The sequence below is a fragment of the Ambystoma mexicanum genome, chromosome 6q, assembly GCF_040938575.1.
Source record: "Ambystoma mexicanum isolate Mex_15411 chromosome 6q, UKY_AmexF1_1, whole genome shotgun sequence".
In the NCBI taxonomy this organism is placed as follows: Eukaryota; Metazoa; Chordata; class Amphibia; order Caudata; family Ambystomatidae; genus Ambystoma; species Ambystoma mexicanum.
In genome coordinates, this window is record NC_090937.1 from 1,469,712,403 (window position 1) to 1,469,726,919 (window position 14,517).

The 14,517-nt window shown below is 47.0% G+C and overlaps 1 protein-coding gene across 1 annotated transcript in view; it reads right to left on the minus strand.

The window, feature by feature from the left end:
* Positions 1 to 14,517, minus strand: part of IMMT (inner membrane mitochondrial protein) — a 946,894-nt gene that overhangs the window by 483,783 nt on the left and 448,594 nt on the right. Inside the window, exon 9 of the mRNA XM_069632176.1 lies at positions 3,345 to 3,480. Coding sequence (XP_069488277.1) covers positions 3,345 to 3,480 — 136 coding nt within the window. The remainder of the gene's footprint in view (positions 1 to 3,344; positions 3,481 to 14,517) is intronic.

Consider the following 14,517-nt stretch of genomic DNA (forward strand, 5'->3'; position numbering starts at 1 on the left):
TGGCGGGAACCACTCCGAGACCGAGACCCCCTTGACTTTCGCCGATGCGGAGTCGCCCCTCGAATCGTCAGTCGAAAGCCCATCAGAATTCGACTTATGGGGCTTAGACACCCTACCTACCGTTAATTTCTTCCTCCGTTCCCGCAAGGCCTTCGATGTCACGGACTGGCAGTCATCGCAGTCTGTGGCTGGCTTTCGCCGAGGCACCAGAGGCAGATGTCGTGCGGGTCCGTGATGGACATTTTCGAACCGCAGTCCTGACATTTTTTAAAGCCCGACTTCGGGGTAGAAGAAGGCATTGTTTTCGAAGTAGAAGAATCGAGCGTGCCGAGATTCCGAAGCAAACATGTTTTGCGGAAAAAACAGAATTGAGGCTATGGGTGCCGTGTGTCCTATATATAACATCCGGTAGCGTCGACCCTCGACGGAGGCCCTCGAGGGACAGCGTATCGACATTGACGCAGGACGTCTATGCGGAAGAATTTTCCGAAGCAGCACAGCTGTGGTCATTACCTGTCATAGATGTGGAATACGTCGGAGGATACAAACCCCTCGAAACAATTGCTAGGGTCAGGCATGTCCAGAGAAACCAAGTAATTGTGGTCAGGCAATTGAACTGAAGGGCTCGCACCTCAAGCTGTTAACACGTCACAGGTGAATAAAAGGCGGAGCCGCCTGCAAGGAAAGGGAACCCAGCAGGAGAGAAACCGGGCTGGAAGAGACGGGCCTCAGAGGGTAGAATTCCTGCCCAGAAGAGGGCTGCCGAGGAGAGTCCTGCCTGGAGCGGGAACACTGGCTACTGCCAAGGAGAGACTGTGATGCCGGGGCCCAAGCGGGCCATGAGAGGGTCAAAGATGCCAGAGTCTTCTCTGCATGGTGCACACAGACGAAGCTGGGGGCACATAAGACTCCCAAGTGCTGCAGGACAACAGTAGCGTCCACGAGTTAACAGCAAAGCTACCATCAACCCACAGCGAGATTCGCAGAAGGCGAGTGCTGCGCACAGCGCTTCAGAGAAGTGTGCAGAGACAACCACGTCAGGAGAAAGAAGAGAGGATGCCCGGAGGAGCAGCCGAGGACTGGTGAGTGCACAGAAAGGAACACTCGTACCTGGGCGCTGCAATTGGGGTATATGGTAATGCCAGATGAATTGAAACATTTGTGCAATTGGTGGTGAAACCAACGTTTTTGAACACCACAAGCAAACGCTGTACTATAAGAAAAGGATAGCTTTGATTGCAGAGAAAGCAAGCATTATTGAATACCGAACTAAAGAAAAGCTTTGATGAGCTTATGAATGAAATGACAGCAAGTGTGAAACCCCAGTAATGAACACTTAGACACAAAGGATGAATCTTTACGAATAAAGTAAAGAAAGTGATGCACATTTATGAAGCGTGTGAAGGCAAGGTGGTGAAAGAGTGAGCACCACAACTTGAGATGTGTGGAAGAACACAGGGTGGCAAAGCCAAGAGACTGTTAAGGAGAATTCAAAGTGAATGTAAAGCAAAGCACAGGTGCAGTGAGAGAAACCTGTTTGGGCAAGAAAACGTAGGGTTATCGGTTGTGTGCCTGGGTGGACCGTGTGGTCCGAAAACTGTCCCTGGACTGAGGATACCCTGTCTGGAAAAGCCAAAGAAAGTAAAGACTAAGAATCTCCACTTGTGAATTAGATTGCTGAGGTGAATTGGAAAGATATCAATCTGTATATAATAATGAAGAGCCTGAAGGATTGTAATGTCGACCTGGAACTGGTTTTGAGAATTAAGAGACTTGAACCGATTGTGAGTTGGCAAGCTGGAAGAGCCGAAGTTTTGGGGAAGGGAACCCTGAGGCTTTTTTGGAACTGTGTTGTCTTCTTGGGGAAGGGACCCTCAAGGCTTTTTGGAACTGCTTTGAACTTGAGGAAGGCGAGCATGAACTTAAGCCAAGAGCTGGAAGACAGCTCAGAACTTTATTTGAAAAACTACTTCTTTTGGTTGCCGATATCCCTCTACATTGTTTAGCGTAAGTTGTGAGGGCAAGTATAGGTTTTGGACACAGACCGATTTTTAAGTTGAATTTACTGACTCGGACTATCAGTTTCTTTAGGTAGGGAAATCCCCCCATTAGCATAGGGCAGGGTAGGCCTTATACCATTGCGACATTTAAGAAAATGAAGGTTTTCTGTGTGAACCTTGAATCTGTTGTCTTTGTTTTGCTTTATGATGCGTTCACAGTACACTACATGTCACGTTAGGGATAGTGTTACAAACTCGGCCAAGTCGACGTTGTTAGGGAGAATCCTGTGCAGTTCCCTTAGGGAGCACTACAGAAGTCTTTGTAGTCTTACAGGTGAGAGCAATAAATCCCCTTTGGTATCAGTCTGTACCACAAAGTTTTAGTTGGTAGCTGTGGCTGAGCAGTCAAGACTTCTCTCAAGAGGGAGATGAGCAGTATTCAGGGTTTACACAATAGGCCTACAGTACTATGGCAAAAGGAAACGCTGACCAAAGCTTTGTATTAAAAAGTAGATATATATTTATTTTATACACTTCTAGTAAGCAATATGCTAGAAATCAGGGTGAGAGATCGGTAGACAGCTGTCTAGTTTTGAAGCTATTTTATTTTGCCTCCAAAACGATTTTGCACAGATGAATACAATTAAACATTTACATGACTTTCAATAAGCACAAAAGTATAAGGACAGACGTTTATTTTAGAAGGGAAATACAGGTGAGTATCGTCCTCTATTGTTGTCGAGGAGCAATTTCCACAGTGATGCACAAGTGTACCATACAGGTAAGTGGTGACATAGAATTTATACAGGGTGCGGCCCAGGACTGTGGTAGGTCTGGGGGTACTAAACAAAATAGTGTACACAACACTATCTATAAACATATATACACAGGGGTTGTGCCACGAAACATCGACACAGAAGTGTTTCGGCCAAGCTGGGCTGGGTAAGAGCCCCGAGGTGGTGGTGGCCTTCATCAGGATGATCACTGGTAGTAGTGCTGTCCGTAAAGTTAATCGTCTGCTGTGGACGCTATGCTATAAATCCAGTTTGGGGTACCGGACTCTGAGTGCCATGCCAGCGAGTGGCATGGGAAGACTCGTACAAATCGGGTCAAATAGGCCAACAAATGCAGCCTGGGGCCTATAGGAGGGATGCATATAAATGGCGACTGCACTCCTCGCGGCAATGGATTCTGGATGACTTCCCATGCCACCCGCTGACATGGCACCGCTGCCTGTTGACAATTTGATGCAGACACTATTTGCCAACAAACCATTTTATGAGCAATGCGCACTGATTGCTGTGATTTCTTTCGCAGTTGAAATGGCACTTATAAAGGATTTACCTTTTTAACTACGTTATCAAGATCAACAATCATGTGATGGAGATTCTCTTCTGCAGAAGTTATGTGATGCTTCACTCCAGAAATTGTAGTTTTTTTGGCATCATCAATAACACCTCTCATCCTCTCCAACTCCTCTCTAGAAACAAAGAAGGATTAATAATACAAGCAAGAAGTTGAAATGATTTAATTAGAACTTGTCCATGGAGAAACAATTATAAATACTAAAGGCTATGAAGTAAGCACAGCCCATACATGTGTTGGTTTATGTGAACTATTTTTATTATAGTTAATGGAACAAATAATTTGGGATTTGAAATGTAAGCCTACAACTCAACTACATGCTAATAGAATGTAGACTGAAGCCAGAACAAAGGTCAAGTTACTTAACTGTAATCCCAACTGAACTTCATAGATATCTTCATGAAACTCCATGCCAATAAATACCTCTGCCCATGTGCGCAATCTTTGAACATTTTAGTGAAGATGAAACTTCATTTTAAGCTAAGCAAATATTTTAAGCACTAGGTTCTGATGTCATTGCTTATTCCTAACTCTGCTTGGTTTGAGGGCCTTACTTCATGGTATGATCACGCAATTTGGGCTCTCGGATGAGTTAGACCCCCTTCTCCTTCCATGTTCTCAGTCTCTATGGCTTCTCTGGATAACCTCTCTTTTTTGGCCCTCACAAACACTTTTCTGCCCCAATGTTTCTGTTCTACCTCTCACTGCTCCGACTACCCATCACACACCACTGATTCAATAGAAATTGAGAATGCCATTCACCATACCAATAGTAGCCATGTAAAAGGTTTTCTTTAACTTGGGAAATGGGAATGGGCAGCACAGTCTGCTTAGGTCATTTCTCAATTTAAAAAATATAGCTATTAGCACCCCGAATAATATACTGGGGCGTCAGTACCCATAATAAGTTTGAGGGTGGGCATTCCATTACCAACTATTGCGGGGACCTTGTAGATAGTCCGATCTCTCAGTCATAACCACCTGGAAAATGGTTAAGAAAATGATCAGGCTTTTTTTTTTTAAACAAACTAAATTAGGCTATCATGCAATAATGGAAGAAGAACACTGCAAAAAGGCATTTGGGCTGCTCTGGCATCCCATGAAGCAACAGAGTTGAAACTGTTAATTTTGACATTGTGAAGGAAAATCCAGTTTATTCTCCATACTACTTCACAGTTCTTCTCCGGAAGGAAGGTGGGAAGGTTTCTGATTTTGAAGAGCTTATGATGGAGACATAAGCAAACCTGAAGGGTAACAGTTGGAAGGTTTTAAATCGATCATAACCATGGATACTGCAATGGACAACCCTCCAGAACATTGCTTTTTAGCTTGCCAAGCCATTAGAGAAAGGGAAAACCATATGCAAATCAGGATTGGTCTCACTCCAAAAGGGGCAGGCTAGCAATACCTAAGAGTTTACATCCCTTGCACACAAAATCACAAACTAACGCAGAAATGTTTGTCAACAAACTGACTGCAAAAATAATGTTCTGGAGGTTTGCCTAGAGCAACACCATAGGATCCAGGTGTAAAGACAGGTAGGGGGTGTCTGTACTTCCGCTCTCTATATGGTAGAGGGGAGGCACAGAGGACCCCAGCCAAGATTCTCTATTATTGGTAACGTAGTCGAGCGATCAAGGCCTAGCTTCTCAGGAGGTGATGCGGGCTGGTTCTTAAGTACAGTGTAGTCCCCGAACCCCCACAAAGGAATGTCCACGATCACAATAACGCACTTTGTACTTGGAAGTCAATACTGATAAATATATACACCTCTAGAGTGGTACCACTAATGTTATCAAATCACATTAAAGTGCATCAACTGTACGGTTAAAATGTCACACAGATCAATAACGAGTAAACCAGCAATAGAGAAAGGAAGGAACGCAAGATGGTTGAAACAATAGGCAGAATACTGAGCCCTACCACTAGGCACAGTTCTGTGTGGAGATCCCCCCCCCCTCCCACCTGGGCAACCTGTAAATAAAGATATATAGCACAAGCCCAGTATTATATATTGTTCGATAGTCTTACTTCTTCCTATTAAGATTTTACCCCCCTCCAATGTACCTGGTGGAGTAGAGTTCTCAGACGATGCACCGACCGATCCTTCTTGAGTGCCTCCCTTTCAGGCGGGAGCCACAGATCGTCGAGAGGTGTCAGGGAATCAATGGCCCTTCTTGAGTGCCCTCCCTTTAAGTCGGGTGTCACGGGTCGTCGAACGTCCGACGGTGAACAGGGTGAACTATGGCAGGGAAGTGGCAGTTTCGTTCCTAGCGGTGCTCGTCGACGACAGAGCGTTGGCATCCTGCAAGGAAGAGGCGTGCGGGGCACGTCGGTGACAATAGTTCTGGACCGCAAAGAGATGAAGAACTGTGGCCCAGCAAGGGCGTCAAGTCGTCGGCGACTGTGGTCTTTAGGTGGTGGGAAACCCACTGGTGGATACTCTTCGGTGCGTCGACGGTCGGGCCTTCTCCAGGAGACAAGCGGATGGCGATGCAGACTAGAGCGTCTGATCAACGAAAGTTCTTAGGCAAACGGGAGCACGGTGGCTCCGGTCGGCGACGGCGGTCGTCGACAGTGGCGGACAACAGTCTGAGTGCTTCTCCTTGGAGTACCGCAGCAGTCCCCGTATCGGGTCGGCAGCCTGTCGAAGGTCTGTCTACCAGGCAAAGCGTTGGCAAAGATCAGCTGTGCACGATGGTCCCTCGTAGCTCGGGAAGAGGGTGCCTTACCAGGTCCTCTCTGGGTCAGTCCTTGGAGGTACAGCAGCTTTAAGATTGTGAAGAAGAGCAACAGCAATTCTTCTCGTCCAGCAGGGCTTCAAGGTCAAGCGTCAGTTAATCCAGTTACTTGTCGTAGTGGACTTCAGCTTCTGAACACCATTCCTAGCAGTGAGCGGTCCCCAGATTTACTGTTGATCTCCCATTCATTCCGCTGGGTCACACTCAAGCATCCAATAACGACTGCGGGCATTCATGCAGGCAGGCAGCCAATCATGCACACAAGGTATTCAGGCCATTCCCTTCTCTCCAGACACTCACAACAAGTTATGTGTATCGGGACAAGTACCGAGCCATTCAACACTCCATACTGCATTCATACCGGTTTCGGGCAGGGTTGTCTCAGTCATTGTGGCAAACACCAGATACTAGACACCCACAACACAGAATGCATATTCGTCACACACTCTATTCACCCAGGTCCCACCCACAGGAGGTACCCACAACATATATCACCGGGAAGGCTCTAGCTAGTCTGACTGGGCCTTCACAACACCATATATGGCACTTCCATCCAACAGCTAGTCAGGAGGAAGGGACAGAGTCAGGGCTTCCCAGAACTTTGGGAAAACAAGGTAATGGGTAATAGAAAGCAAGAGGCCACCGGGGCCATCTTGTTTTCCATCAGGAATCAACTGATCCCAATGGCAGGGCCGGGGTATCCCAAAATGGAGGATACTCTGCGTACCTGTCAAATTCAGCATGGAGCTGCCACCAGCACATACCGTGCTCTGTGGGCCACCCACAGATGCCCAAAAACATACACTAGGGGCACAGGGTTGTACCCCCACCCATGGGGGCCATGAAGGTATCCCACGGGTCCGTTCACCAAACCAAAAGAAAGAGCTGCACCGCCAGGAGTCCCACATGAACTCCTGCGCGGAAAACACGACAGAACACACGATAAAAAGCAGTAAAGGACATGGGTACGGAGGCCCTGACCCTCCGATGCATTGCCAGCATTACACCAGGCATCTTTCAGTTTTTCTGAAGTCACCCCAAGTGGGATAAGTATGCCCAGAAAAGGGCCAGAGATTGCATTGCCCACAGCCACACCATACTGACCATTACCAATAAAACTGAAATATGTTTAGTTTTGCTTGTGGCGGTTTGCAGGAGGGACGAGACCTAGCAGTGCATGCTCAACTGCTATTTTTGGTTTGGACTAATCCCGATTTCCAAATGGTCTTACCCCTTCTGTAAATACATGGCAGGCTGAAAAACAATTGTCGTCTGTGGGGTTGCCGCGGTTAGGGTGCCTTTAAAAACCTTGCAGATACCACCTTTCTGTTTTGCTAACAATACTATGATGGAGAAGAGAAGTAAATTCATTATCCATCAAGGGATCTTCAGTATTATCCATAAACACTAAAGCGAATAGCTAAAGCATTCTTCATAGATGATCGAAAAAAGGGAGCAGAAAAAAAGAATAAATATGATCAGAGAAAGGCGTCCCTTTTAGGTTGAATTATTTAACCTAATGCCCAAGATGCTTTACCCACTTGGGCTGCAGTCCTACCATCTAGATAAAGACACCAACGGGCCATGGACGTGTGGCCAGACCACCACAGAGATGCTTTGCATTTCCCATGAATCAGGATGTTTCTTAATAGGATCACAGCAGATGTCTTTCTCAATGTAAACTGTGCGCTATGCTCTCCCAGATAGGACTTGCAAGCATCATGGTGATGCAGTGTAAAGCAAGAAACAATACACCTGGTGAAAGATCGGAAACCGTGTCCAAACCGATCCCAAAAATACTGCCAGTTTTGGACTTCCAAATGCTCCTTTTCTTCACATTTTCGGGAGCAGAGAAATACCCTAATCCATGCAGCTCATCCATCTTTATTAGCTATATAATTAAAATATACAGAACCACGTAAAGAACCTGAGGAACTACACTTCTTGCTTTTCAAAAATAAAATGTTAACGCTACGCCAGTAATGCAAAACTATGGTAACCTATTCATTGTAGTCCTTAACCACAGACATATTTTGCAAAATTTGGCTTAGGTTGACACTGATGCGGAATGTTCAACACTGTTGTAAAAGATTTCTCTTTACTTTCTACTGAAATGTTCAGTTTATGGAGGACACTGCTATTTGTGAAATGAACAGCTATAAGCATATCAATATCCAGGAAATAAATTCTGGAAACTGAAGGAAAGAAAAATGTAAAAGAAAGATCATTCAACACTCCAATTAATATTTTACCAATGTCTTATTCTTGCCACCACTACCTTCACCACTCTAGCTCCAGGAAAACAATTCAGTTACAAAAACAAAACGAATCAAGTACTTCAAAACTATAGATCAAGTCTCATTAGATTGGAGTGTCATTCAGATGAGCAATTTTGAAAATTCTGTTAGTTGAATTCATGACTGCAGTTTAACTTGTCCCTCGCAAGTTGCAACCACTGAATTCACAAGACAATCGCAAACATTGGAGGTACTGTTTTATTCCACTCACTATTAAGCACATTTCATTCGTGTGCCATAATATTTTGGGTAATCAGTCTGCCCAATAGATTTCTCAAGAGGAAGGCAGAATTCATTGGTTGGTCACTACGGAGCATGCAATGCAGAAAATTATGATCGCTGATAACTTTCCTCCCAAATTAATAAAGGCTAATGCCACCAGAAGTGTAGTACACAGACTGTTTCCCTACAATTCCTCGAGCACAGGGCAAATGCCGATAAGTAAATCTTATGTACCCTGTTCGTGATTAGGTTTCATCTTAGACATGCCTTCAGGCTTTCTCCTTACACAATGCTTTCAAAAAGAAAAAAAGAAAGATTATGAGCATCTGGTTTAACAACTGGTTCAACCGTTACAATACCAGAATATCACAAAAACGCTTTAATATTTCATGTAGCTTTCACATAAATTGCATGGACATTTAAACTCATTAAAAACTTAAAAACTGGGGGCGTGGCCAACCGAGGACGCCGTCGGATGCCTCCTCAGTGAGCTCTGAGACTTCCTTCCCTTCCTGAGGCCCCAAAAAACCCCCAATATGTTTAAACTGACCAAAAATAGCTCCACGGGCATCAGAAGAACACCGGAGCGGATGGTGTAACTTAGGCAAGTACCGAAGCCCACACGACGGAGAAATTGGCAGTAGAGTGAAGAGCCTAGCAGTCTGTAACAAAATGGTGGTCGGGACCACGAGATCACCAGTGGCATCTACGAGCATGGTCGTTGCCTCCAGATAAGGGCATGAATGCTGAGTGAATCCTGTCAGGCGAGATCCCAAAGGTGCGGAGGGCAGCCGGTCTTGTACCGCTGTGAACAGAACAAAGGATTCCAGCGTTGGACCCGAAGCAGAAGTCCACGCCGAGAGGTCCCCCCATCCCCCAAAACCTGCGGATCGCCTTCTTGCTGTCTGATCCGGAGGAGTGGGTAAGGAGGTTATGGGGGCGGCAGAAGCTGGTGGGGAGAAAGTTGCAGTCACGCAGCCTGGGATGTGCTAAACGGCTGCCCACAGCCCCAGCGTGGAACTAAGCCCTTTCGGAGTACAGGGGCGGACAACAAAGAGCGAAGACACGGGTGGACTACGCAACGCCCCGAACGGTCCGATTCTTCCGGGGGGACCCGAGGCTCTGAATGAGGCCCGATATAAATAAAAACTGAGTTACCGCAGTGTGAAGCCCCCTCTCGTCCTCCGCGCCCCGAGGATCGCCTCTCTCCTGTCAGGTCTAGAGTAGCGGTCCTGGCGGAGGAGTATGTGGGGTGACGGGGGAGGAGGCAGGGGAGGGCGGTGACTGTGCCGCCCAGGAGGCACTCAGAGGCTGCCTGTGCTCCCGGTGCAGAGCTTAACCGCTCCGTGCTACGCAGTGCGGGCAATGAGGAGCGGGGGCACCAGCACGACATACAGCGGCCAAAGCGGCCTCATACGCCGGCAGAAATCCAAAGCACACTGTGGAGGCTGGTGGCAGCGCAATATGGGGCATGCGTCCGCCGTTCTTAGATGTGCCTGAGCGGGGAAGAAGATGGCAAATTCCTGGCTGTGCATTTGATTAGCACACGGAAGCGGGCATATGCAGGCACCCAGAGGAAGACTACTACGGCTGAACCCAAGTTGCCGCACGACACTTAAAGGGCATCGCCATAGTTTCCTGGAACATAACAGGTGACGGGCGATATCTGGGCGATCATCTGGACTGCAATGACCCGCCACCTTGTGGTATTGGGACTCGAAGGAAAAGCAACCAGCATATGAGGCAGAAAAGAACCAGGTGATCAACTCTTAGGCAGCTATACAGGGGCAGGAACCTGTGGCAAAGGTGATAATAAGGTGAAAGGAACGTACCGCCCCCACTGCACAACGCCAGGAGGCACATAACCCGGCAAACAGACGGGTAAACTGCCCTCAAAAAGAGAAAAGGGGCGGAGGAAGAAGCTGGTTGGACTCATCAGGATTACACCAAAAAGGGATGAATGAAGCCCAGACCACAGCACGGCAATAATAAAGATAGAGAGCTACACATAATCCTGAAAGGGGCTGCCCTGGGTGGGGGACAGTGGTGAAGACCATCCAGGGGTCTATATTGGCAAAAACATCAATTTTGGCTCAAACCTAATCAAGGACAGCAAACAGGAATACCTCTCTATATCACATATTGAACAATGTCCAAACAAGCACTGCAAGCAAAAGGTCAGGGCTCCGGCGATATCAAGGCCCTGATGCAGACCGCAGAAAATCAGAAACGCAATCAATTGCAGGCAACGGCCCAGGTACATACTCCTCCCCCAGAGGAGTCTGGGGACTTTGAAGATCCACCTATCCGGCAATCAGACCTACTGGCAATGTCCCAAGAACTTAAGGACATCAAGGACAGTGCAGCTGATTTAGCCAAGTCTATCTCCAACCTTAACAAAGGGGTCCTAGCGGTCGAAACGAGGATTGACGAGGTCGAAACAGTGGTAACAGAACATAGTCATGAGCATGACATGTTAGCTAACAGAGTGCATGAACTTGAACAGCAAATGGAGCATGTCCAAAATAAACAGGAAGATGTCGAAAACAGGTCCAGACGAAATAACATTCGGATCCGTGGAATCTCGAAATCGATATTGGACTCTGATCTATAACAATATGTGATGGACCTGTTTTGACAAATCCTGGGCATGGGAATCAAATTAGACAGGACGCACAGGGTCTACTCCGCATATCAACTCAACAAGAACTTAACTCCAGACATGCTAACCAGGGTACATCTGTTTCAGCTGAAAGACATGCGGGCTGCTTGGAAGAAGGAACCTATACGTTTTCGATCTACACCGATTCAGCTGTTTCAAGACCTAGCCCAAATGACACACATTGAGAGAAAACGATTGAGGGTTGTCAGGGAACTGTTTGAGATCCAGCGATGTGCGGTACCGATGGGGATACCCGGCATGCTTGCGTTTTGAATGGGAAGGCCAAACGTTCACTGTTTCAAAGGAAGAGAACATGGCAGAACTAATGCAGGAGGAGGAAGGAGGCAATACTACCGACAAGGATGAAGCTTTGCCCCGAAATAAAGAGAAGAAAGATGGACTTGGAAAGGACCACTGGAGACTAGGGCGACCGCGCCATCATGGGCGCAGTAAGGAATCCAAATATACAGACCCCACCTGAGCAACCACTCGGAGGGCCGAGACAGGCTCATCAAAACTGGAAAAGGGGTCGAAAACTATGGGGGGGGGGCAGGCGGGGTTGAGGCCTAATTCTGGAGCGCAACCTCAGGCTATGTTGGACATATAAGAAACAATTATAATGGTCATCGGGCGAAAGGAAAAGGAGGGTGAAGGGAGGGGCAGAGAAGGGGGAAGGATTGGATCCCAAATTTCCCAGGTGGATAATGGTCCCGGTGATTCGCCACGGTGAGAGTTCTGTGGGGAAGTTCAAGTTTAAGAGTTGGGGAGGGGGGAGGGATGGTTACAGTTTCTGGGGTGAAGAGGCACACGGCACAAAAACTATCTAAAAGAGTGAACGGGTTGGAACGCGTCAAGTGGGACAAGAGGCCGAGTTACACTAATGACTGATTTAACATTTGTTTCATTAAATGTCCAGGGGCTCAACCGCCCCAATCAAGCGGAAATCCATGATAAATAGGTTGAGAGATATGCATGCTTCGGTGGTATGGATGCAGAAAACACACCTACTCCCAGAGGATGAACATAGGTTGAAACATAGAGCCTTCCCTGTGCAATACCTGGCCTCTAGCGGGACTAAAACAGGGAGGGGGGATTTTATTGGCAAAGGGTATCAGTTTTGAGAAACAATTTTTGAAGGACCCGGAATGTCGCTATTTGATGTTGCGGGGGAAACTGATGGACAAATTGGTCACGTTGGTCTCAATTTATGTCCCTAACGAGAAGCAGGATCACTTCTTATTGGGTCTTCTGCCCAAAATTGTACAATGGGGAATAGGACAGATTCTAATTGGAGGCGATTTTAATGGGGTGATGGACACTGCAATGGACAAAACCCTCCCAGCCACCCCGAATGATCACATTTAGACAAGCCCTAGCAACATTTTTAAGAGAATTACACCTATTAGAAACATGGCGAGTTTTCAATCCACAAGATCGGGCATACACCCACTACTCAGCGGTTCTCAAAGGTCATTCCCGCATTGACATGGTGCTCATCTCAGATACGATGGTCCCACAAGTCACGGGCCTAGAAATTGGAGTGCAGTGTCTATCGGACCACGCTCCGGTCCTCTTAAAGCTAGAACCAAGCCACCCACGGCAAAAATCCCACAAACCATGGCGACTAAATGAAATAATATTGAAAGATCCAACAATAAGAGTAGGCATAGAACAGGCCCTACAGAACTATGAGAAAATCTGACACCGGGAGTCGGCTGGTCGACCATCTGGGACGCCAGCAAAGCAGCAGCAAGGCGGGAATTTATCGCGCAGACATCAAATTATTTTAAGAGTTGTGAGAGGATGCAGCGGGACATGGAAGCCAACATAATAAAAGCTGCGGCAGAATATAAAGACAGAGGCTCACAGAAAGCATGGCGCAAATTGAAAAGGGTCAGAGCGGTTTTAGAAACTCATTTAGCAGATGAAGCAGCACGTCTTGTTGTGCAAACAAAACAATTTTACTATATAAATGGGGGTAAGGCCAACCGATTCCTCGCTGCCAAATTGAGACAACAGATACTGCGGAATCTTATAATTCCGCTTCGAAATGAGGATGGGGGCCTAGTGAGGGGGGAGAAAGAAATAGAGGAGGCCTTGCTCTTATACTACACCAATAACCTGAAAGGGGAAAATCTGGAGGGGGAAGCACAGATAACATTTCTGAACCAAGTGGCCCTGCCGCAAATTAACGACAGGCAAATGCTAGAGGCTCCCATAATGGAGGAAGAAGTGGGGGCGGCAATAAGTGCATTAAAAGGACACAAAACTCCAGGTCCAGATGGGCTAAGTAACGCATACTATAAAACATTTACGACTATCCTAGTATGCCCCCTAAAAAACCTGTTTAACTTCATCAGGGACACGGGGCGAGTCTCCGGAGATATGGGCCCGGCGACTACAGTGCTATTGTTGAAACCAGATAGTGACCCAACGGACTGTGCAAGATTTTGCCCCATCTCATTAAATGGTGATGCAAAAATCTACTCCATGGTCCTGGCCCAGAGGTTAGCAGTGGTTCTCCCGGAGATAATCCATTCAGATCAGACTGGCTTCGTGAAGGGGCTGCACACCTACGACAATATTCGTAGGGCCATAGACACGATAGACTGGGGATGAAGAACGGGGCAGAGATTCTCGGTAGTGGCACTGGACGCATCCAGAGCATTTGATAGCTTACACTGCGGATTTCTGCAATTTACCTTGGAAAGATTTGGGTGTGGGCCGACCTTCACCCGCATGGTACTGGCCAACTTTACACACCCGTCTACACGGTTAATGATCAATGGGCGGCTCACAGAGAGCATTCCCATTCAGAAAGGTAGGAGGCAGGGGTGCCCACAGTCACCCCTGATCTTTGTCATGGCTATGGAGCCATTTGCGTGTAGGGCCTGTAACATTCCGAGAATTCAGGGGGTGGAAACAGGGCACCGGGGGACCTCAGAAGTTAGCACTTTACGCAGATGATATTCTCATGTTTCTGAGAGACACCGCGAACTCCCTACCGATGGCCATAACATTATTAGAATTTGCGAAGGTCTCAGGATTTCATTATCAACTACCCCAAATCCAAAGCTCTTCACATCAATGAAGGGGTAGAACAGATTCCAGAATTGGAGAACCAATACCCCTTGAAGTGGGAGCATAAGTCGGTAAAATACCTATGAATACAACTAACCACCCCTCCCCCCCAAGTATGATATATTATATCGGGCTAATATCCCGGGCCT